This window comes from Oncorhynchus keta, chromosome 13, assembly GCF_023373465.1.
Source record: "Oncorhynchus keta strain PuntledgeMale-10-30-2019 chromosome 13, Oket_V2, whole genome shotgun sequence".
NCBI lineage: Eukaryota > Metazoa > Chordata > Actinopteri > Salmoniformes > Salmonidae > Oncorhynchus > Oncorhynchus keta.
The window spans coordinates 15,274,569-15,298,032 of NC_068433.1; the positions used below are offsets into that span (position 1 = coordinate 15,274,569).

The window sequence follows — 23,464 nt, forward strand, 5'->3', positions numbered from 1 at the left end:
TGTGTCAACCTGTACCAAAGTATCCAGTCTATATAAACACGCGTTGGCTCCTTTCAAACTCAGATGCGCGTAGAGCGCACTGGAGTGTAGATCAGAAAAAGGGAAGGGGTTAGCTGGTAGCCATAGTGGATAGGAGTAAAACGTAAATAAATAGACTCCAAGGGCAATAACCAACGTGGGTCTTCGTGATATCGCCTTCGGAGACATTCCGGTCACCGTTGGCGGCTTGGCCAGAGTCCTGGTGGCATTTAAAGCTGTTCTTTCTTACAAAAGCGGCGTGCCGAGGGAGGACGCTTCTCTTTGAATAGACAGGATGCACGGACCGCCCTCCGGCGACAGCGCATGCCCATTGCGCCTCATCAAGAGAGTGCAATTCGGCATCATCAGCCCAGATGAGCTTGTAGGTTTTGCTTTGGGGTGGGGGGATTCGTTTACTTTATGAACGTTCACATTGATCTTACCTGTACATGATAATACCTATAATGTATTATGACAATGAAATGGATGTAGCAATTCGTTTGCAGATAGCCTAGCTAGCTAAGCCATGTTGGAGCTTGAGCTAGAAACAGCATGTTGTAGGAAGTTCGACCAACTTTCAGCACACACAGTATTTTTCATCTGAGCTAAGCCATATCATGAATCAAACTCCCTTTTTATATAGAAAGTTCTACATGTAAACAAAGACAACTTTTAGCTACTTTTACTGAACTTGGCTATTTTGCTCTGCTATATTGGTGTTCCCTAAAAGTTAAATGCACAAACATTAGCCAAGTCTAGATGTTCCCTCTTGTTATGACCTATATATGTGGGAGCTACATCGTAATAAAAGGTCACGTCAATAAAGTCAAAGTTATGCATGTTTCTTTACTTTGTTTTATTATTAGTTTGGTATAATAGAGTACGTTGTTTACACAGTCCGTAATCATTGCATTGTCAATTCCTCGCCTCCAATTGATGTTCATCTAATGAGTTGGTCCTCACACAAGTGATTTGTCAGATAGTACCCAATATTGGTTTAGAAATGCAACTGATCGAAGTGTACCACCATGTTCTAATTGAAGTGTAGGTACTGTCATATCTTGATTCAGTTACCCATTTTGTAGCAGTTATTTATTTGAATTTAGTTTCCCATGTGGCCTGAAAGAGGTTGGTTTTTCCAATGTTGTTGTAAACTTGTGACAGCCTTATTGTTTTGTGTATGTATTTGGGCTATTCATATTTTGGAACCGGATTTGATGTTGACCATGGATGTGTCACTGTAGAAACGGATGTCGGTCACAGAAGGGGGAATCAAGTACCCCGAGACCACAGAAGGAGGACGTCCTAAACTTGGTGGGCTGATGGACCCCAGACAAGGGGTCATCGAACGATCCGGAAGGTGTCAAACGTGTGCAGGTACCGAAAGTTACCAGGCAATCAATTTTCATCTCAATGATAATAAAACACTTGTTTTGAATTTGATAGTCTTTTTATTTTTTATTCTCAAACCCAAACAGTTGTGGTTAAGGTTAGGTCACCACTACTGTATTGAAATGTTGTCAACAAAGCATTGTTGTTTTTGCTATTCAGGCAACATGACAGAATGCCCGGGCCACTTCGGCCACATAGAGCTGGCAAAGCCTGTCTTCCACGTGGGTTTCGTCAACAAGATCATGAAGGTTCTCCGATGTGTCTGCTACTCGTGCTCCAAGCTTCTGGTCGACACGGTCAGTAACCCTCCATTCCTCACTCATATCACTACCTACAGTGCAGCTACGCAACCTATATGTAACATTTACTAATCTGCTCCAGCATTCGATTCTCTTGTGAGGCTAATGGAAATTGACCAGCGCTATACCTCCAAACATCTGCGCTGCACAGCATACACACAGAATATATAGCACTACATTAACTCCTGATATGTGTAATTGATTGTCATTTTATGGGTATAAGCACTATTGAATAAATCATGCTAATGATTGCATATTAGTCCTGGGAATTGCGTTACACATTCCAATGACTTGTTGATTTTTATTTTAGATAATTTTTTTTATTTAACCTTTATTTAACCAGGCAAGTCAGTTAAAAACAAATTCTTATTTTCAATGACGGCCTAGGAACAGTGGGTTAACTGCCTTGTTCAGGGCCCTAACAACATATTTTTACCTTGCAACCTTTCAGTTACTGGCCCCAATGGTCTAACCACTAGGCTACCTGCTGCCCCATAAATTATGTGATGGTGTGATGTGATGGTCTTTCCTTCCTTCTAGAATAACCCAAAGATCAAAGACATCCTGCAGAAGTCCAAGGGGCAGCCCAGGAAGCGTCTGACCCACGTGTACGACCTGTGTAAAGGCAAGAACATTTGCGAGGGCGGAGAGGAGATGGACAACAAGTTTGGAGTGGACCAGCAGGAGCACGACAGTGAGGACATCACTAAGGAGAAGGTACTTTCACCGGCGATGCTTGTCGACATGTCATTTATAGGCCATCGATACTTAAAACATGTCTTTTTTTTTGTTCTCTTTGTCTGCTTCATCTCCCTTAGTCACATGTGTCTGATTCTGTTTCTTCTTGTAACACACACCCTCTCACTCTCTCCCATGCACACACACTCTCTCCCTGACACTCCCAGGGGCACGGTGGCTGTGGGCGCTACCAGCCGCGTATCCGCCGGTCGGGCCTGGAGTTGTACGCCGAGTGGAAGCACGTGAACGAGGACTCGCAGGAGAAGAAGATCCTGCTGAGCCCAGAGCGCGTCTACGAGATCTTCAAGCGTATCTCGGACGAGGAGGATGTCATCCTGGGCTTGGACCCCAAGTTCTCCCGGCCCGAGTGGATGATCGTCACAGTACTCCCCGTGCCACCACTCGCTGTCCGGCCCGCCGTTGTCATGCAGGGCTCTGCTCGTAACCAGGTGGGCCTGGAAAGACTAACTGTTAAAGAGAAAGAGATTGTTTAAGTTTTTACCTCTGTCGTTTACCTCTGTTTAACCACATCGTATCCTTTTTGTTTCTTTCGCCCAGGACGACTTGACACACAAGCTGGCCGACATCGTCAAGATCAACAACCAGCTGCGGCGGAACGAGCAGAGCGGCGCGGCGGCCCACGTCATCGCCGAGGACGTGAAGCTGCTGCAGTTCCACGTGGCCACCATGGTGGACAATGAGCTGCCAGGCCTGCCCAGGGTACGCACGGCTGCAGTGACACTTGGGAGGGCACCAATTGGCACAACATTACTGTACTTCTTGCCGATGTGTAGTGTTACTATAAAGATTTACTCTTACTGTTTTTGTTTGAATTGAAGACTATTAAATTAAATTAGAAGTAACACCAAATAAAATTTCAGAATACATTTCAAAATACATTCACAGACTACTGGATGCTTTAAAATTGTTATTTTGTTATGCTGATAAGACGGACAACTATTCAACCCATAACTGGGTTTATTTAGTTTTCAATGATTACTGATAGTTGTAAAGGATCATCTGTTCTGAATATGCCTGTGCTGATCTCTGACTTCCATCTCAACTCCCAGGCGATGCAAAAATCTGGCCGCCCACTTAAATCCCTCAAACAGCGCCTGAAGGGGAAGGAGGGGCGAGTCCGAGGTAACTTGATGGGGAAACGTGTGGACTTCTCCGCCCGAACCGTCATCACCCCCGACCCCAACCTCCAGATCGACCAAGTGGGTGTCCCGCGCTCCATCGCAGCCAACATGACCTTCCCAGAAATCGTCACACCCTTTAACATTGACAGGTACACCCTTTAAAGTTGACAGGCACACCCTGAAATGTTGACAGGCACACCCTGAAATGTTGACAGGCACACCCTGAAATGTTGACGGGCACACCCTGAAATGTTGACGGGCACACCCTGAAATGTTGACGGGCACACCCTGAAATGTTGACGGGCACACCCTGAAATGTTGACGGGCACACCCTGAAATGTTGACGGGCACACCCTGAAACGTTGACGGGCACACCCTGAAACGTTGACGGGCACACCCTGAAACGTTGACATCTACCTATATTTCATTGAGATAAAGTAATTGATTAAACTGACAGAATTGTGTATTGGTTCTAATGCTGGCTGTCCTATGTCTCCAGGTTACAGGAGTTGGTGCGCAGAGGCAACAGTCAGTACCCCGGAGCCAAATATATCATCCGCGACAACGGGGACAGAATCGACCTGCGGTTTCACCCCAAACCAAGTGACCTTCACCTGCAGATTGGCTACAAGGTAACCCTCAAAAGACCAGATGGTCGTAATTTATCATGTAATGTTTTCTAAGGAATATGATTGACATGAACTTGATGTAATGCAATGTCACTTTTACAAACTCATTGTTGCCTCCCTCAGGTGGAAAGACATATGTGCGACGGTGACATCATTATCTTCAACAGACAGCCCACGCTACATAAAATGTCTATGATGGGGCACAGAGTCCGAATCTTGCCCTGGTCCACCTTTCGAATGAACCTCAGGTACTACTATCAAGTCCTGAATGATCCATTCAAGTCTGTCAGCCAGTTACAGGACACGCCCAATTTTCTCTAATTGAAAGCAAATGTTAACGCATAAGACACATTACATATCATTGAACATATGACATCAAACAGATCCTGAATGGTGACATTAACCACTTTGGATCCCTCCTCCCTCTTGCTCCACAGTGTAACCACCCCGTACAATGCTGACTTTGACGGGGACGAGATGAACCTGCATCTACCCCAGTCCCTGGAGACGAGAGCTGAGATCCAGGAGCTTGCCATGGTGCCTCGGATGATCGTCACCCCCCAGTCCAACAGGCCCGTCATGGGCATCGTGCAGGACACCCTCACCGCGGTGCGCAAGTTCACCAAGAGGGATGTCTTCCTAGAGCGGGTAAGGAGGGCATTACGGATTGATCAGCCCAAAGTCAATGTTTGTCAGGAATTTTAGACATCAATACACTGCACTATGTTGTACATGTTAAACAAAAATGTAACACTTGTAAAAGTTGGAGTAAGATTGTTGAAGACGATCACAAAAAACACACACACACTTCGGAAAAACACACTTATCTTCCTACATCTTCTGGAACATGATCTGTCCCCAAGGGCGATGTGATGAACCTCCTGATGTTCCTGTCCACGTGGGACGGCAAGGTGCCCCAGCCAGCCATCCTGAAGCCCCGGCCACTCTGGACGGGCAAGCAGATCTTCAGCCTCATCATCCCGGGCCACATCAATGCCATCCGAACACACAGCACCCATCCAGACGAGGAGGACAGTGGGCCATACAAACACATCTCCCCTGGGGACACCAAGGTAAAATACTGAACACTCAGCTGGCAAAACACCCTGAGATGCTCATGTGGTAATGAGGATTTGGAGGGGAAAAATCCTCTTGTATTGTTAGTGTGTGCAGAATACAGGGTCTTATTTCTGTCATTGTGTACATCCCAGGTGATAGTGGAGAACGGAGAGCTGATCATGGGCATCCTGTGTAAGAAGTCCCTGGGTACCTCTGCTGGCTCCCTGGTCCACATCTGTTTCCTGGAGATGGGCCACGACGTCACCCGCCTCTTCTACTCCAACATCCAGACGGTGGTCAATAACTGGCTGCTCATTGAGGGTAAGGACCTGGGTTGGGCTGAGCTGGGTGGGTACTGGAGGAGGGCATCAGTGGGTGGAATGGTCAGATGAGGAAAAGGCAACTCATTTGAAATCCACTTGAAGTAAACTGGTTCCATTTTGTGTATAAGCTCATCTAAATGCAGATATTTTAGTCAATATTACCTCCATTTGTTCTTAATTATCATATACTCTCTCTAGGTGCCTCTATTGGTATTGGTGATTCTATTGCTGACGCAAAGACTTACCTTGACATTCAGAACACCATCAAGAAGGCCAAGCAGGATGTAATAGAGGTAAGTTCCTTCTCTCATCGGGAGCTTTCTTCAAAGTTCCAGAATATTCCTTTAAAAATAATTCCTCTTGTACTCACGAAGAGGGAATCCCCTGAAAATTCCTTAGAAAAAATATAGAATGGAGTAGAATAGATGTGATCCCTAGCCAAGCTCCACTATCTAACTCTGTCACATTTTCTTCCTGCATTCCTCTCCAGGTCATTGAGAAGGCCCACAACAATGAGTTGGAGCCCACCCCTGGTAACACGCTGAGGCAGACCTTTGAGAACCAGGTGAATCGCATCCTGAATGACGCCCGTGACAAAACGGGTTCCTCCGCCCAGAAGTCCCTGTCTGAGTACAACAACTTCAAGTCCATGGTGGTGGCCGGCTCCAAAGGGTCCAAGATTAACATCTCTCAGGTACGTCCAGGGGTCTTAAAAAACAGGGCTGTGTTCAGAAAGGTGAACATTTTTTTGAAACAGGCAGGGACTACCTCAACCTATCCAATAAGAAATGCACATTTTAGTTTCCCATTAAAAATGCTTTAAAGATGTTCACGAGGGTGTGCTCTACCGAGCACGACCCAGGGTTGTTTCAGACATCGATGGGTCACTATGGCACAAAATCATTGGCACTTTATTCCTATATGGATGACGGCAGAAAACAGTCCTCAATTTACACCCACTAACTTCAATTGTCTTCTTTGTCTCACCATCACTCTCTCTGTGGCCCTCAGGTTATTGCTGTGGTGGGGCAGCAGAACGTGGAGGGTAAACGTATCCCCTTCGGCTTCAAGCACCGCACGCTCCCCCACTTCATCAAGGATGACTACGGCCCTGAGAGCAGAGGCTTCGTGGAGAACTCGTACCTGGCTGGCCTCACGCCCACGGAGTTCTTTTTCCACGCCATGGGAGGCAGGGAGGGGCTTATTGACACGGCTGTGAAGACCGCCGAAACTGGTGAGTGAAGGGGCTGAGGCATGAGCGATGTTAGGGACAGAGACGGGTAGGGGTTAGGGTTCAGGGTTTAAGCTGGTTAGAAGCACTGGTTAATGAAGGGTACGAGGGGTAAGAAGGGGTGAAGGTTACGACCCCGACACGATTAGGGAGAGGGGACTACAGACGTGATCGCATAGCTAGTTGACCCGGTGGTTGAAATGCTCTTCAAACCTCTTTCCTCATCTGGTTCCTTCAGGTTACATCCAGCGTCGTCTGATCAAGTCCATGGAGTCTGTGATGGTGAAGTACGACGCCACCGTGAGGAACTCCATCAACCAGGTGGTGCAGCTGCGCTACGGAGAGGACGGCCTGGCCGGAGAGGCTGTGGAGTTCCAGAACATGGCCACGCTCAAACCCTCCAACAAGGCCTTCGAGAAGAAGTGAGTGGTGAAGGGAAGTGGGATTGCCGGGGAGGACAATGACGGCTAGAGTTTTGGGTGTGGTGTAATTCGGCTCACCTAACCCGGTACCAGATTTGTTTGAGCTGTCTTGCCAACGCCTAAGGTCATGGCAACAAGCATAGGAGTTAGCTGTATGGGAAAGACAGATCTGGGACCAGACTGGGGCTCTCACTGAATTCTGTGTTAATGTCATATTGCATCTTAGTCATTCGAGGATTCACTAAGGTTCTTCTCTTCTCGTAATGATTGACAGTGTAACGACAACCCCAAACACTGGATTTCATAGTCTCCACCTCTCCACGACCATCTTATTTATCACATAGACTCTAATGCCAACACTCTTAAGGATCGCAGCTCACTGTCCACAGGCCACACATTCAGGGTCCCCCCTTTAAGATTTAGATGCACTATTGTAAAGTGACTGTTCTACTGGATGTCATAAGGTGAATGCACCAATTTGTAAGTCGCTCTGGATAAGAGCGTCTGCTAAATGACTTAAATGTAAATGTAAATGTAACTCTCCACTGTCAGTCTGTCGGTCTCCCCTCCTAACTCATCCCTCCCTAAACCTCTTCCCCTCTTATCTCGTCCCTCCCTAAACCTCTTCCCCTCTTATCCCGTCCCTCCCTAAACCTCTTCCCCTCTTATCCCGTCCCTCCCTAAACCTCTTCCCCTCTTAACTTGTCCCTCCCTAAACCTCTTCCCCTCTTATCCTGTCCCTCCCTAAACCTCTTCCCCTCTTATCCCGTCCCTCCCTAAACCTCCTCCCCTCTTATCCCGTCCCTCCCTAAACCTCTTCCCCTCTTATCCCTCCCTAAACCTCTTCCCCTCTTATCCCTCCCTAAACCTCTTCCCCTCTTATCCCTCCCTAAACCTCTTCCCCTCTTATCCCGTCCCTCCCTAAACCTCTTCCCCTCTTATCCCTCCCTAAACCTCTTCCCCTCTTAACTCGTCCCTCCCTAAACCTCTTCCCCTCTTAACTCGTCCATCCCTAAACCTCTTCCCCTCTTATCCCGTCCCTCCCTAAACCTCTTCCCCTCTTATCCCGTTCCTCCCTAAACCTCTTCCCCTCTTATCCCGTCCCTCCCTAAACCTCTTCCCCTCTTATCCCGTCCCTCCCTAAACCTCTTCCCCTCTTATCCCGTCCCTCCCTAAACCTCTTCCCCTCTTAACCCGTCCCTCCCTAAACCTCCTCCCACGACCACTAGGTTCAGGTTTGACTGCACCAATGAGCGGGCGCTGCGGCGCACCCTGCAGGAGGACGTTGTGAAGGACGTGATGACCAATGCCCAGGTGCAGAGTGCCCTGGAGAGAGAGTATGAGAAGATGAAGGAGGACAGAGAGATTCTGAGGGCCATCTTCCCCACTGGGGACAGCAAGGTGAGAGGGAGACTGAGACGCACGCACACACAAGCATATGAACACACTTGGGCCTCCCGGCTGTACTGCAGCACCAGCTGTGCCCCAGAGACTCTGGGTTCGCGCCCAGGCTCTGTCGTAACCGGCCAAGACCGGGAGATCCGTGGGGCGACGCACAATTGTCCTAGCGTCGCCCGGATTAGGGAGGGGTTGGCCGGTAGGGATAACCTTGTCTCATCGCGCACCAGCGACTCCTGTGGCGGGCCGGGCACAGTGTGTGCTAACCAAGGTTGCCAGGTGCACGGTGTTTCCTCCGACACATTGGTGCGACTGGCTTCCGGGTTGGATGTGCGCTGTGTTAAGAAGCAGTGAGGCTTGGTTGGGTTGTGTATTGGAGGACGCATGACTTTCATCCTTCGTCTCTCCCGAGCCGTACGGGAGTTGTAGCGATGAGACAAGATAGTAGCTACTAAACAATTGGATACCACGAAATTGGGGAGAAAACGGTGTAAAAAAAAAGCATATGAACACACACTGGCTTATTTGCGCACCTCCTGATTCTCCACACACGTACATATCTCCACACATGCACACTCATTCACTTCCATGTCTTCCCAGGAACTCTCCCACTCCCACATGTCACCACTGCAAGCATATCCCACCGATTCAGCCCAATGCATTAACTTCTTTAGTATTGTAAAGACCGATGTCCCTGCTCCCCACTAGGTGGTGCTTCCATGCAACCTGGCCAGGATGATCTGGAACGCCCAGAAGATCTTCCGGATCAACCCCCGCACCCCCACAGACCTCAACCCCCTTCGAGTGGTAGAGGGTGGGTACCACAGTCATACACTCTGCAGTCACCACAGACCCATATTGTAGACCGTCTAAAGATGTGCTAGAACACTTCTGTTTGTAACCCAGGGACTGATTCAGACCTGGGACACCAGGCGAGTGCAATTATAACTATAGTTAGAAACGCTAAGCAGACCGGTACTGATTAGCCCTGGTGTGTTGTAAAAGGTTGATGCCATTCATTTTCTATGGCCACTTGGATTGTGAATAGGCCTCTGAGCTATCACACCACCACACCAGCTATCACACCATCACATGAAGTGACCTTGATAGGTGAAAGTTGATCACACCCATTGTCAACCATGTCATTCATTGGAATGATTCACAAATCATGTGGACAAAGTGATTCTAGTCTGGCCTGTGGCCTACTCCCAAGCTGCACTCCTTACAGACGGCTTCTGGTGCCCGACCATAGTCCTAACACTGAAGACTAGGGTGCTGAGAGATGTGGTGTGATCCTTTACTCAGTACTGCACTACACGGCGTACAGTATTGTGCTTCAAGGGCCCTAATTCAGACTTGGAAGTAAGTTGACTTGACATGTACTGAAGTCAGAAAATGTTGGACTTGTTTTATTAACTTAAATCCACGTTAATTCTACGTATCTCAAGCCTGAATTGGCCACCAAGTGCCTCGGTCACAGTAACGTTTGTTGTCATGAAGACAAAGACGTGTTGTGTTTAGAAGACCATAGCACTTGATATGCTACAGTAAGAGGTTACCCGATTCATTTAGTCATTCCAATGACTAACCTTTTAGTGTACAATGCATCTATCTAGATTTTAAAAAATAAGGACTTGCTGCACTTCGTTCAGTAACTAAGTAAATGTTGTTGACATATCTGTCATCTTGGTACCAGATTTCTCTCGCATAAAGCAATTTTAACTCAGCCACTAAGCCAGGCTAAATAATCCTAAAATAAAATGACACGGTCTGACATTCTAAAACGTCTCCCCGCCCCTTTACACGCCGCAGGTGTCCAGGAGCTGAGTAAGAAGCTGGTGATTGTGAACGGCGAGGACCACCTGAGCAGACAGGCCCAGCAGAACGCCACGCTGCTTTTCAACATCCACCTGCGCTCCACGCTCAGCTCCCGACGCATGACAGACGAGTTCCGACTGAGCACTGAGGCTTACGACTGGCTACTGGGGGAGATCGAGAGCAAGTTCAACCAGTCTATTGTGAGTAGAGCTATACACGCACAGCATGCTGGGAGAGACTGGAAGGTGGAGGGTCAACACCAAAACTGGTTGCTATGAACTAAAGATGTTATTAGATTGAAATGGACCGTGTAAATGGATAGTGGATAGCCTAGAGCTTGATGGGATATTTTTTTATTACACTAATCTAATTAAATCATAATAATTTAATGTAATTACTTCTCTACCTCCCTCTCTGTCCTCTAGGCCCACCCGGGTGAGATGGTGGGGGCGTTAGCAGCCCAGTCGCTGGGAGAACCCGCCACCCAGATGACCCTGAACACCTTCCACTACGCTGGTGTGTCGGCCAAGAACGTCACTCTGGGCGTGCCGCGTCTCAAGGAGTTGATCAACATCTCCAAGCGGCCCAAGACCCCCTCCCTAACCGTGTTCCTGCTGGGCCAGGCGGCCCGCGACGCCGAGAGGGCCAAGGATATCCTCTGTCGGCTGGAACACACCACCCTCAGAAAGGTGAACAGTGGAGAATGTGATGTGGTAGACCACAGTCAACAACTTTCGGCCAACTATCTCCTTTCTTAGGTTGTTCCTTTTCTTTGCATACTGATTTATACAACGATTATCAACCTCTCTCTTTCTCTCCTCCTCTCTCCAGGTGACGGCCAACACAGCCATCTACTACGACCCTAACCCCCAGAGCACGGTGGTGACGGAGGACCAGGAGTGGGTCAACGTCTACTATGAGATGCCCGACTTTGACGTGACTCGCATCTCCCCCTGGCTCCTCCGCATCGAGCTCGACCGCAAACACATGACTGACCGCAAGCTGACCATGGAGCAGATCGCAGAGAAGATCAATGCAGGTGGGGATGAGTGAACACAATCAAACACCGATTGATGGATCTATAAGGAAGTGTTGTAAGTAAAAAGGACCATATAATCCCTACACAACCTACTGCAAAATGCAACCTTTTTTCTCCCTGAAGGTTTCGGAGATGATCTGAACTGTATCTTCAATGACGACAACGCCGAGAAGCTGGTCTTGCGAATTCGCATCATGAACAGCGACGAGAACAAGTTCCATGAGGATGAGGAAGTGGTGGACAAGATGGACGACGACGTGTTCCTGAGGTGCATCGAGTCCAACATGCTGACGGACATGACACTGCAGGGCATCGAGCAGATCAGCAAGGTCACCGAGGGGTCACGTGCACACACACACACTCAAAATACACCATAATGTCTGATGTCTTAACTTCAGTAGGGCACCATTTGACATCTCAGCCCCTAATACTCCTCAATTCTTTTGGATGAATCCCGGAACATATTCCAGTCTGTGCTAGTAAAACAGTCCTGTAGCATCCGCGTCATCTGACCACTTCTGTATAGAGCGAGTCACTGGTACTTCCTGCTATAGTTTTTGGATAGAATTATGGTCAGATTTGCCAAATGGAGGGCGAGCTGAAGTTTCTGTGTGTGGAGTAAATGTGGTCTAGAGTTGTTTTTTTTTGTCCTCTGGTTGCACATGTGACATGCTGGTAGAAATGAGGTAAAACTGATTTAAGTTTGCCTGCATTAAAGTCCCCGGCCACCAGGAGCGCCGCTTCTGGATGAGCATTTTCTTGTTTGCTTATAGGCTTTTGCACTCAACGAGCTGTATAAAGCCATAAGCAGTCAGCATCGTTTGTGGAGGTAAATAGACGGATACGAAAAATATAGATAGTGTGGTCTACCTCGAGACTTAATATTAGACATTGCACACCAGCTGTTATTGACAAATAGACACCCACCCCTTGTCTTACCAGACGTACCTCACTTATCTACCTCTTCGCTACCTCCCTTATCCTTTACTACATTACCATCTAATACTCTAAGCTACCTCCCTTATCTGTTACTACATTATCACTGACTTAACACACACTGGTTGACCTTAACAATATGGCTGAAACCTATCCAGATCGTTAACCCATCAGCTATTGATCTTCGTCCTGTCTGTCTCCTCTCCCTAGGTGTACATGCACTTGCCCCAGACCGACAACAAGAAGAAGATCATCATTACAGAGGAGGGAGAGTTCAAGGCCCTGCAGGAGTGGATCCTGGAGACAGATGGCGTGGGACTGATGAGGGTCCTCAGTGAGAAGGACGTGGACCCTGTCAGGACCACCTCCAACGATATTGTAGAGATCTTCACGGTACGGATAGATTCCATAGTTACCGATAGCTATGCTAGTTGTGATAGTTACCGATAGCTATGATGGCAACCGATTGCTACGGTAGTTATGGTGTTACGAAACCTATTAACTAACCTGCTAATATTGTAGCACCCGCTAAGACTAGGGGTCGTAGGCCTACCTAGGTACATGGTCTGTAACCAAAATGTGTGCATTAATGTGAGAAATCAGCATTTTTATGACCGTGTTCGATGCACATGTGCCCAGGGAGACAACAACCTTCCGTTGTGTCCAGGGCCAGCTCTGTCTTGACTCCTTTGGGTCGGTGAGCCCTAGTGAATTATGTTTGGGTGGTGACAGAAACCAATAGATACAGGAAGGAAAAATACAAACAGGCATGCCTAAAAAATCTCACAAAAGGTCTAATGGCCACCAAACTCACAGCTTGCAAGCTGGGACATTGACTCACAATCTTAAATGATAACAAATAAAGTTTAAAAAAATATATATATATATACAGTGCGGCAAAAAAGTGTTTAGTCAGCCACCAATTGTGCAAGTTCTCCCACTTAAAAAGAGGAGAGGCCTGTAATTTTCATCATAGGTACACTTCAACTATGACAGACAAAATGAGGGGAAATAATCCAGAAAATCACATTGTAGGATTTTTAATGAATTTATTTGCAAATTATGGTGGAAATAAGTATTTGGTCACCTACAAACAAGAAAGATTTCTGGCTCTCACAGACCTGTAACTTCTTCTTTAAGAGACTCCTCTGTCCTCCACTCATTACCTGTATTAATGGCACCTGTTTGAACTCCACTATGGCCAAGACCAAAGAGCTGTCAAAGGACACCAGAAACAAAATTGTAGACCTGTACCAGGCTGGGAAGACTGAATCTGCAATAGGTAAGCAGCTTGGTTTGAAGAAATCAACTGTGGGAGCAATTATTCGGAAATGGAAGACATACAAGACCACTGATATAATCTCCCTCGATCTGGGGCTCCACGCAAGAACTCACCCCGTGGGGTCAAAATGATCATAAGAACGGTGAGCAAAAATCCCAGAACCACACGGGGGGGACCTAGTGAATGACCTGCAGAGAACTGGGACCACAAAGTAACAAAGCCTACCATCAGTAACACACTACGCCGCCAGGGACTCAAATCCTGCAGTGCCAGACGTGTCCCCCTGCTTAAGCCAGTACATGTCCAGGCCCGTCTGAAGTTTGCTAGAGAGCATTTGGATGATCCAGAAGAAGATTGGGAGAATGTCATATGGTCAGATGAAACCAAAATAGAACTTGTTGGTAAAAACTCAACTTGTCGTGTTTGGAGGACAAAGAATGCTGAGTTGCATCCAAAGAACACCATACCTACTGTGAAGCATGGGGGTGGAAACATCATGCTTTGGGGCTATTTTTCTGCAAAGGGACCAGGACGACTGATCCATGTAAAGGAAAGAATGAATGGGGCCATGTATCGTGAGATTTTGAGTGAAAGCCTCCTTCCATCAGCAAGGGCATTGAAGATGAAATGTGGCTGGGTCTTTCAGCATGACAATGATCCCAAACACCGCCCAGGCAACGAAGGAGTGGCTTCATAAGAAGCATTTCAAGGTCTTGGAGTGGCCTAGCCAGTCTCCAGATCTCAACCCCATACAAAATCTTTGGAGGGGGTTGAAAGTCTGTGTTGCCCAGCAACAGCCCCAAAACATCACTGCTCTAGAGGACATCTGCATGGAGGAAAGGGCCAAAATACCAGCAACAGTGTGTGAAAACCTTGTGAAGACTTACAGAAAACGTTTGACCTCTGTCATTGCCAACAAAGGGTATATAACAAAGTATTGAGAAACTTTTGTTATTGACTAATACTTATTTTCCACCATAATTTTCTAATTAATTAATAAAAAATTCTACAATGTGATTTTCTGGATTTTTTAAATCTCATTTTGTCTGTCATAGTTGAAGTGTACCTATGATGAAAATTACAGGCCTCATCTTTTTAAGTGGGAGAACTTGCACAATTGGTGGCTGACTAAATACTTTTTATACACACACACACAGTGCCTTGGGAAAGTATTCAGACCCCTTGAATTTTTTCACATTTTGTTAGGTTACAGACTTATTCTGAAATTGATCGTATTGTTTTTTTCCCTCATCAATCTGCATACAATACCCAATAATGACAAAGCAAAAACAGTTTTTAGAAGGAGAAAAAAACAGAAATATCACATTTACATAAGTATTCAGACCCTTTACTCAGGACTTTGTTGAAGCACCTTTGACAGCGATTACAGGTCGGGTCCAAGTCCGGTCTCTGGCTGGGCCACTCAAGGACATTCAGAGACTTTTCCCAAAACCACTCCTGCATTGTCTTGGTTGTGTGCTTAGGGTCGTTGTCCTGTTGAAAGTTGAACCTTCACCCCATCTGAGGTCCTGGGTGCTCTGGCACAGGTTTTCATCAAGGATCTCTGTATTTTGCTCTGTTCATCTTTACCTCAATCCTGACTAGTCTCCCAGTCCCTGCCTCTGAAAAACATCCCCACAGTATGATTCTGCCACCACCATGGTTCACCGTAGGGATGGTGCCAGGTTTCTTCCAGACGTGACACTTGGCATTCAGGCCAAAGAGTTCAATCTTGCTTTCATCATAGCAGATAATCTTGTTTCTCAAGGTCTTTAGGTGCCTTTTGGCAAACTAAGCGGGCGGTCATGTGCCTTGGTCACTCGACCACAAAGGCCTGATTGGTGGAGTGCTGCAGAGATGGTTGTCCTTCTGGTAGGTTCTCGCATCTCAACAGAGGAACTCTAGCGCTCTGTCAGTCACCATTGGGTTCTTGGTCACCGCCCTGACCAAGGCCCTTCTTCCCCGATTGCTCAGTTTGGACGGGCGGCCACCTGTAGGAAGAATCTTGGTTGTTCCAAATTTCTTCCATTTAAGAATGATGGAGGCCACTGTGTTCTTGGGGACCTTCAATTCAGCAGAACCTTTTTGGTACCCTTCTCTAGATCTGTGCCTCGACACAATCCTGTCTCAGAGCTCTACGGACAATTCCTTTGACCTAATGGTTTGGTTTTTGCTCTGACATGCACTGTCAACTGTGGGACATTATATAGACAGGTGTGTGTCTTTCCAAATCATGTCCAATTGAATTGACCACAGGTGGACTCCAATCAAGTTGTAGAAACATCTCAATGATGATCAATGGAAACAGGATGCACCTGAGCTCAATTTCGAGTCTCATAGCAAAGGGTCTGAATACTTATGTAAATAAGGTATTTCTGTTTTACATTTTTAATAAATGAGCAAACATTTCAAAAAATCTCTTTTCGCTTTGTCATTATGGTGTATTGTGTGTAGATTGCTGAGGATTTTAATTTATTTAATACATTTTAGAACAAGGCTCTAATGTAACGAAATGTGGAAAAAGTCTACTGAGTACTCTCCGAAGGCACTGTACTGTGTATATATGAAAAATGTTGCTCCACTGCTAAACCTGAAAAGTACATGAATTGCCGCATAGCCCAAACATGTCAGTCAGTATTTTTGCGATATTCATAACTCATTCCCCTCCTTTCTAGGTACTGGGTATTGAGGCTGTACGTAAGGCGCTGGAGAGGGAGTTGAACCACGTCATCTCCTTTGACGGTTCCTACGTCAACTACCGCCACTTGTCGTTGCTTTGCGACACCATGACGTGCCGCGGTCACCTGATGGCTATCACACGTCATGGCATCAACAGACAGGACACGGGACCTCTCATGAAGTGCTCCTTTGAGGAGACGGTAAGAGTCACGTGAGGGGACAGGGAAAAGTGGAAGGGCGGGGGGAGGATGTTGCAGATGTATTGGTATAAGTTTGTTTTTTCATTAGAACATATTTACGACTTGCGTAACAATTCTAGTCACCATCCTTAATAGTAGGAGTACTCAAATGTCCAGTACTTAACCTGGGGGTCCAGGTGTCACTGATTGGCCAGAGATTCCACTCACCTTGTTCCCAGGTTTGGATCGGACCTTAGTGGGGAAACAATGAAAATCAGCATTAAGCTACTTTTGACCTCGAGGTCTGGATTTGAGAAAAGGGGGCCTCCTGTTCTTACACTCCCTCCCTGTCCCAGGTGGATGTGCTGATGGAGGCGTCATCCCACGGGGAGAGTGACCCTATGAAGGGTGTGTCTGAGAACATTATGCTGGGCCAGCTTGCCCCCTGCGGGACGGGCTGCTTCGACCTGCTGCTGGACGCTGAGAAGTGCAAATACGGCATGGAGATCCCCACCAACATCCCTGGGATCAGCGTGGCTGGACGTGAGTGGCTACAAATATTCCACACAGTGAATAATACAATTAAGCAAGAATTTAAATGGAATTGTTCACCCTATGGACGTTTTCAATCACCAGATTTACATTTTCGATTGTATGTTGAAATGTATTTGTGTGGACTCATTGAACAACATAGGAAATGTGTACACGTATGTTCTCAGAATGTCTGTTTGACTTCAAAGTATCCATGCATTTATCAAGTCATGTATATGGATACATCTCAATGAAGATAGATTATGAAGTATGCACATATGAAATGTGGTCTAAAATGTGTCTTCATTTCCACAGCCACCGGAATGTTCTTTGGCTCGGCGCCTAGCCCCATGAGTGGCATGTCCCCTGCCATGACCCCCTGGAACACTGGAGCCACCCCCGCCTATGGTGCCTGGTCCCCCAGCATTGGTAAGGCTCAACCTGGGTGGACTTTGACAATATCCCGGGGGTACAGCATGGTCCATCCCACCTGACCCTACTGTTCCATTGACTCATGCCCTGACTCTCTACTGTTCCATTGACTCATGCCCTGACTCTCTACTGTTCTGTGACTCATGCCCTGACTCTCTACTGTTCCGTTGACTCATGCCCTGACTCTACTGTTCTGTGACTCATGCCCTGACTCTCTCTACTGTTCCGTTGACTCATGCCCTGACTCTACTGTTCTGTGACTCATGCCCTGACTCTCTACTGTTCTGTGACTCATGCCCTGACTCTCTACTGTTCCGTTGACTCATGCCCTGACTCTACTGTTCTGTGACTCATGCCCTGACTCTCTACTGTTCCGTTCATGCCCTGACTCACTGTTCCGTTGACTCATGCCCTGACTCTCTACTGTTCCGTTGACTCATGCCCTGACTCTCTCTACTGTTCTGCCCTGACTCACTGTTCCGTTGACTCATGCCCTGACTCTCTCTACTGTTCCGTTGACTCATGCCCTGACTCTACTGTTCCATTGACTCATGCCCTGACTCTCTACTGTTCTGTGACTCATGCCCTGACTCTCTCTACTGTTCCGTTGACTCATGCCCTGACTCTACTGTTCTGTGACTCATGCCCTGACTCTACTGTTCTGTGACTCATGCCCTGACTCTACTGTTCTGTGACTCATGCCCTGACTCTACTGTTCTGTGACTCATGCCCTGACTCTACTGTTCTGTGACTCATGCCCTGACTCTCTACTGTTCTGTTGACTCATGCCCTGACTCTCTCTACTGTTCCGTTGACTCATGCCCTGACTCTACTGTTCTGTGACTCATGCCCTGACTCTCTACTGTTCTGTGACTCATGCCCTGACTCTACTGTTCTGTGACTCATGCCCTGACTCTCTACTGTTCTGTTGACTCATGCCCTGACTCTCTCTACTGTTCCGTTGACTCATGCCCTGACTCTCTCTACTGTTCCGTTGACTCATGCCCTGACTCTCTCTACTGTTCCGTTGACTCATGCCCTGACTCTTTCTGACCTCCAGGTAGCGGGATGACTCCCGGAGCAGCAGGCTTCTCTCCCAGCGCAGCGTCCGATGCCAGTGGCTTCTCTCCGGGCTACTCCCCGGCCTGGTCCCCTACCCCTGGATCTCCTGGGTCCCCGGGGCCAGCCAGCCCCTACATCCCCTCTCCAGGTTGGTCACCATACAAAACAACCAGTTTGGTTCGAAATACCAAATGACACAGGAGTGACTGCATTACCTTTTTCCATGTTATAGAAATAAGACTGAAGCTTGATGTTCTGTGTACAAGTTTTCTTTATTTCTCATGTCTCTACATTTCTACTTTTCCAGGAGGTGCGATGTCTCCCAACTACTCGCCCACCTCCCCGGCCTACGAGCCCCGCTCTCCTGGGGGATACACCCCCCAAAGCCCGGGCTACTCCCCAACCTCCCCCTCGTACTCCCCAACCTCCCCCTCGTACTCCCCCACCAGCCCCAACTACAGCCCCACCTCACCCTCGTACTCCCCAACCTCCCCCTCCTACTCCCCAACCTCTCCCTCCTACTCCCCAACCTCTCCTAGTTACTCCCCCCGTCCCCCTCCTACTCCCCAACCTCCCCTCGTACTCTCCAACCTCCCCTAGTTACTCCCCCACGTCCCCCTCTTACAGCCCTACATCCCCAAGCTACAGCCCTACGTCCCCAAGCTACTCCCCCACCTCGCCTAGCTATTCCCCCACCTCACCCTCCTACTCCCCCACCTCACCCTCCTACTCCCCCACCTCACCCTCCTACTCCCCCACCTCACCCTCCTACTCCCCCACCTCACCATCTTACTCCCCCACCTCTCCAAGCTACAGCCCCTCTTCACCCAACTACACCCCTACCTCCCCCTCCTACTCCCCCACCTCCCCCTCCTACTCCCCCACCTCCCCAAACTACACCCCCACCAGCCCCAACTACTCCCCTACCTCCCCCTCTTATTCCCCCACCTCCCCATCCTACTCTCCCTCCAGCCCACGCTTCACCCCCCAGTCGCCCACCTACACCCCCAGTTCTCCCTCTTACAGCCCCAGCTCCCCCTCCTACTCACCCACCTCACCCAAATACACCCCTACCTCCCCCTCATACTCCCCCAGCTCTCCAGAGTACACCCCCACCTCCCCCAAATACTCCCCCACCTCGCCCAAGTACTCTCCGACCTCTCCCAAATACTCACCCACCTCCCCAACTTACTCACCGACGACGCCCAAGTACAGCCCCACTTCGCCCACCTACTCACCCACCTCGCCCACCTACACTCCCACCAGCCCCAAGTACTCCCCTACCTCCCCAACATACTCTCCAACCTCACCCAAATACTCTCCCACCTCCCCCACCTACTCACCAACTAGCCCCAAAGGGTCCACCTACAGCCCCCTGTCTCCGGGCTACAGCAACCCCTCGCCCAGCTTCACCCTCACCAGCCCGGCCATCAGCCCAGATGACAGTGACGAGGAGAACAACTGAGGGAGCCAGGAGAAGAGGGGGCTGACTGCCCCAGTCCAAGTTCCTGGGCTGGATAACTGAAGGATCGCCTTTCTGCTGGAGGTGTCGCTGGTTTGGGTGGACAAAGAAAAAAACTAAACCCTGGGCATCCCACTTGTGAATTTTATATTTTGGGGACCATTGTACCCCCAGCCTTGTCCAACTTGGGGGGTGGGGGGTCCCTAAAAATATTTCCTACTATTGTATTTGATAGACTTGAACAGTTTAGCCAGGAGAAATGGCTGCCTTTTGAACTAGAAGTTTTGTTTCTGTTATTAATTTTCATGCAGGGGGCTGAAGCAGAGTTCTAAGTACCTAGAGGAAAGCAGAGGGGAGGGAGATGTGGTTACCACATTGACAAAAACCTCCCTCCTTTTCACCCCCCTGTTTCCCAGCACCCAGTCTCTCTCTCTGAACTTCACTGTTGGATGTGTAGTTGTAGGGGAGAGTATTGCCAAAAGCCTTGAAAAATCTACCAGTGGATTGTATTTCTCTCCTTAAAAAGCATTTAAGCTTCCAAAAAAAGACAAGAGTAGAAGAGTTGAGGTGATCTTTATTGCATATTTTACTAAAACTTATCTTTTAGTTTTTCTAAATCTACAGTTGCTGTTTTGGTTGGAAGAAAAAATTGAGCTAATGTTTCTAATTTTATTTGTCACATGCACCGAATACAACAGGTGTAGTAGACCTTACGGTGAAATGCTTAGTTACAATCCCTTAACCAACAATGCAGTTCAAGAGTTAAGAAAATATTTACTAAATAAACTAAAGAAGACTGGCCAGCGTTGAGGTGAACAGCATAAAAGATTACAAATGTGCAGTTGAGAACAGTGGAAGTAGAGTAGTGGAAAGGGTTGCCATGATATACTGCAGCTGTATGTATTCCTTGCAGCACATAGTCCAGGGCTGAAGACTGCCGAGGACGACAGATGGTCAGGTCATGGATGCAGAAACCCGAAAGGGAGATGGTGACGTATTGTCACCTCTCTATGACATTCCAAATAAACCCCTTTACCCTCACTTCCAAAGACAAGCCTGAAAGATGTCAAAACCAGCCACCAGCATCCCTGTGCTCTTCACCATTAGATGAGACTTGTGTACAACATTAAAAAGCTGATTTTTCCAGCAAACCACTTCTTTCTTAAAATACTGGGAAGTATGAGGTTTATGAAAGACTTAGAATGAGATAATATTATTACTATTTGATTCTGTTTGGTTTCAGGAGAGAATGGGGCGTTTCTAGGTGGAATAGGGAAACTAGTTGGTCGGTGTTGTTGCTTCTGTCATTGTTTAGGAATGAGTAGCAACCTGCTAATACATTTTAATTATCCAGATTTAGGTTGAAGCGCTCTTATTTGAAATCCCTCCCACCTTTCAATAATACGTGTTCCATAATTCTAATTAGGAAATGTAAATGAGTTCTCAATACTTTGTTCAATACTCGTTCAATTTATTTAAGAAAGAAAAGAGAAACGTACTACTTGTGTGAATCAGTATAGAGGATAAATTGAGAATCCAATGATTTTTTTGTACGTTTTTTTTCTCATTTGCTTCTGACTTGGTAAGAGCGGTTTGCAAAGAGTGTCTGTGTTCAGGTACTTTGGATGAAGGGGCAGGGAACGGAGGGGGTTTGTTCGATTTCTCCCCCTTAAGGTCTCTTCCATTCTGTTTCCCAATCGCCCTGTTCAGTTTCTGCCATTCCGGCTCCAATTTGGGCCAAAATGGCCGCCGCGTTCTCTTTCAGTTGTAGAAAGGACAATTTTGCATGCAGTCCATTCATGAGGCTTCCGCTAAGTGGCTCTACTGCAGTTAAGGAAGAGAATTCAATGTTCAGCTTAGTGTTTTCAGTTACGCGCTTGACCACTAGAGGGCGACATAGGCCCTCAGTTGAGTTCACTTCTCTAGAAGCGTCAGTTTCAGTTCAGTGGTTTTTAACAAAGGAGACCAGCCATTTCGGAGCACTTTTGGCCTCTACATCCCCCTACCCACTACATTAGTGTGCCAGTGAATCCTTGAAGCTTATGAAAACCACGGACCAAGCATAGACAAACTTAACATTCACTTCTGGGTGCTCTTTACACTTTACTAGGCCTAGTTTGATTGATGAAGTGGACAAGTGTTTGATTCTCTTGCCTGTATGACTATGGAACACAGATTGTGTTTCCTCTGGTGTTCCCTCCAAGCAATAGGACATGCTTTTGATTGGACTAGCTGGCTTTCCCTCCCCCCTCTTCATCCACAAGTGATACTGATTATTTTCTGAAATCGGTGTTTGTCCTTTTTTCTACCAGTGTATGTACCTGTGATTGGTAATCTCGGCGTGGGTGGGAGGGAAGGCGGTGGAGTACTGTATGGAACTGGGAGTCCTGAGGGAATGGAATTCGATGCCTGTGGACTTCCATGGTGGGACTGGTACTCTGATGCAGTCTGAATTTGTCGGGATCTTAATCTGAATCATGGTCGGGAACGTATGCGTTTCAACAGGGGTGATTTTGAATTGACTGGACTGTACCACCTGCATTGGATACAGGTGTTGGCAATACACTGTTGAAATCCATGCAGTTGGTCTCTCCCATCATCGCCTCATGACATGGTGACTTTGTCCACTACCATCATATCCCATTGATTTACCTGTCGTCCAGTCAATTCAAACATACCAGGACTCGTGTGTGTGTGTGTGTGTGTGTGTGTGTGTGTGTGTGTGTGTGTGTGTGTGTGTGTGTGTGTCGTAGGAGAGACAGGGTTTTCTTGAGTTGGAGAACAGACTGGACAGGGTGTCTGGGGAAAAGGAAGGATTAAAATTGCCACTGTATTGAAATCAATCCAATATGTCATTCTCTGTATGTTTTGTTTTTTTGACTTGAGAAAAAAAATAAAGTTTTACTACAGGTTGTGTGTCTTATTTGTAAGAGTTGTCAGCACTACCAGTAAGCTGAGTGATTTAACAAATCCCTTTTATATAAGTGGAAATGTGTAAGAGGAATTATTCCATAGATCTTACCTTCTACTGGGTAAACCTAGAATTTAGGGTTAGGGTGAACGCATTCTGGATCTGAGGTTTTGATCAATAGGCCCCATATGACTATACAATAAAACCGCTATAAGGGGCTATTGGTTTCTTTTTCAGGGCACATCACTATAGATATCATAGCTACTGCTATACAAGTCATCTCCAAGTTAACAACCCTGCATGACAGGAGAGCTTGCTTCACTTCCTTACACATCTTCTCCTTGGTTGGTGGTTTAGTGACATAGAGCCAGCTGTCGCCATGGCTACAGATGTTAGGGCCTAGTTCCATTTCAAACATCCGCTAACCCTAGCCCCTAAACGTTCCGTGTCAAAAGATCTGGAAAATATGAATAGGTGAAAGG

The 23,464-nt window shown here is 47.3% G+C and overlaps 1 protein-coding gene across 1 annotated transcript; it reads left to right on the forward strand.

Annotated features, from left to right (window-relative positions):
• Positions 1-83: 83 nt before the first annotated feature.
• Positions 84-22,981, forward strand: LOC118392703 (DNA-directed RNA polymerase II subunit RPB1). The gene is given in 30 exon segments (XM_052459429.1): positions 84-400; positions 1,263-1,395; positions 1,570-1,706; positions 2,250-2,426; positions 2,615-2,896; positions 3,006-3,167; positions 3,518-3,738; positions 4,089-4,221; positions 4,342-4,466; positions 4,656-4,866; positions 5,082-5,291; positions 5,430-5,598; positions 5,799-5,893; positions 6,091-6,294; positions 6,612-6,834; positions 7,070-7,253; positions 8,483-8,654; positions 9,360-9,465; positions 10,464-10,669; positions 10,895-11,158; positions 11,301-11,508; positions 11,632-11,837; positions 12,655-12,837; positions 16,402-16,605; positions 16,941-17,127; positions 17,431-17,544; positions 18,608-18,757; positions 18,917-19,156; positions 19,159-19,179; positions 19,182-22,981. Coding segments are annotated over 30 exon segments (5,907 nt in total). The 5' UTR covers positions 84-313; the 3' UTR covers positions 20,075-22,981.
• The last annotated feature ends 483 nt before the right edge of the window (positions 22,982-23,464 follow it).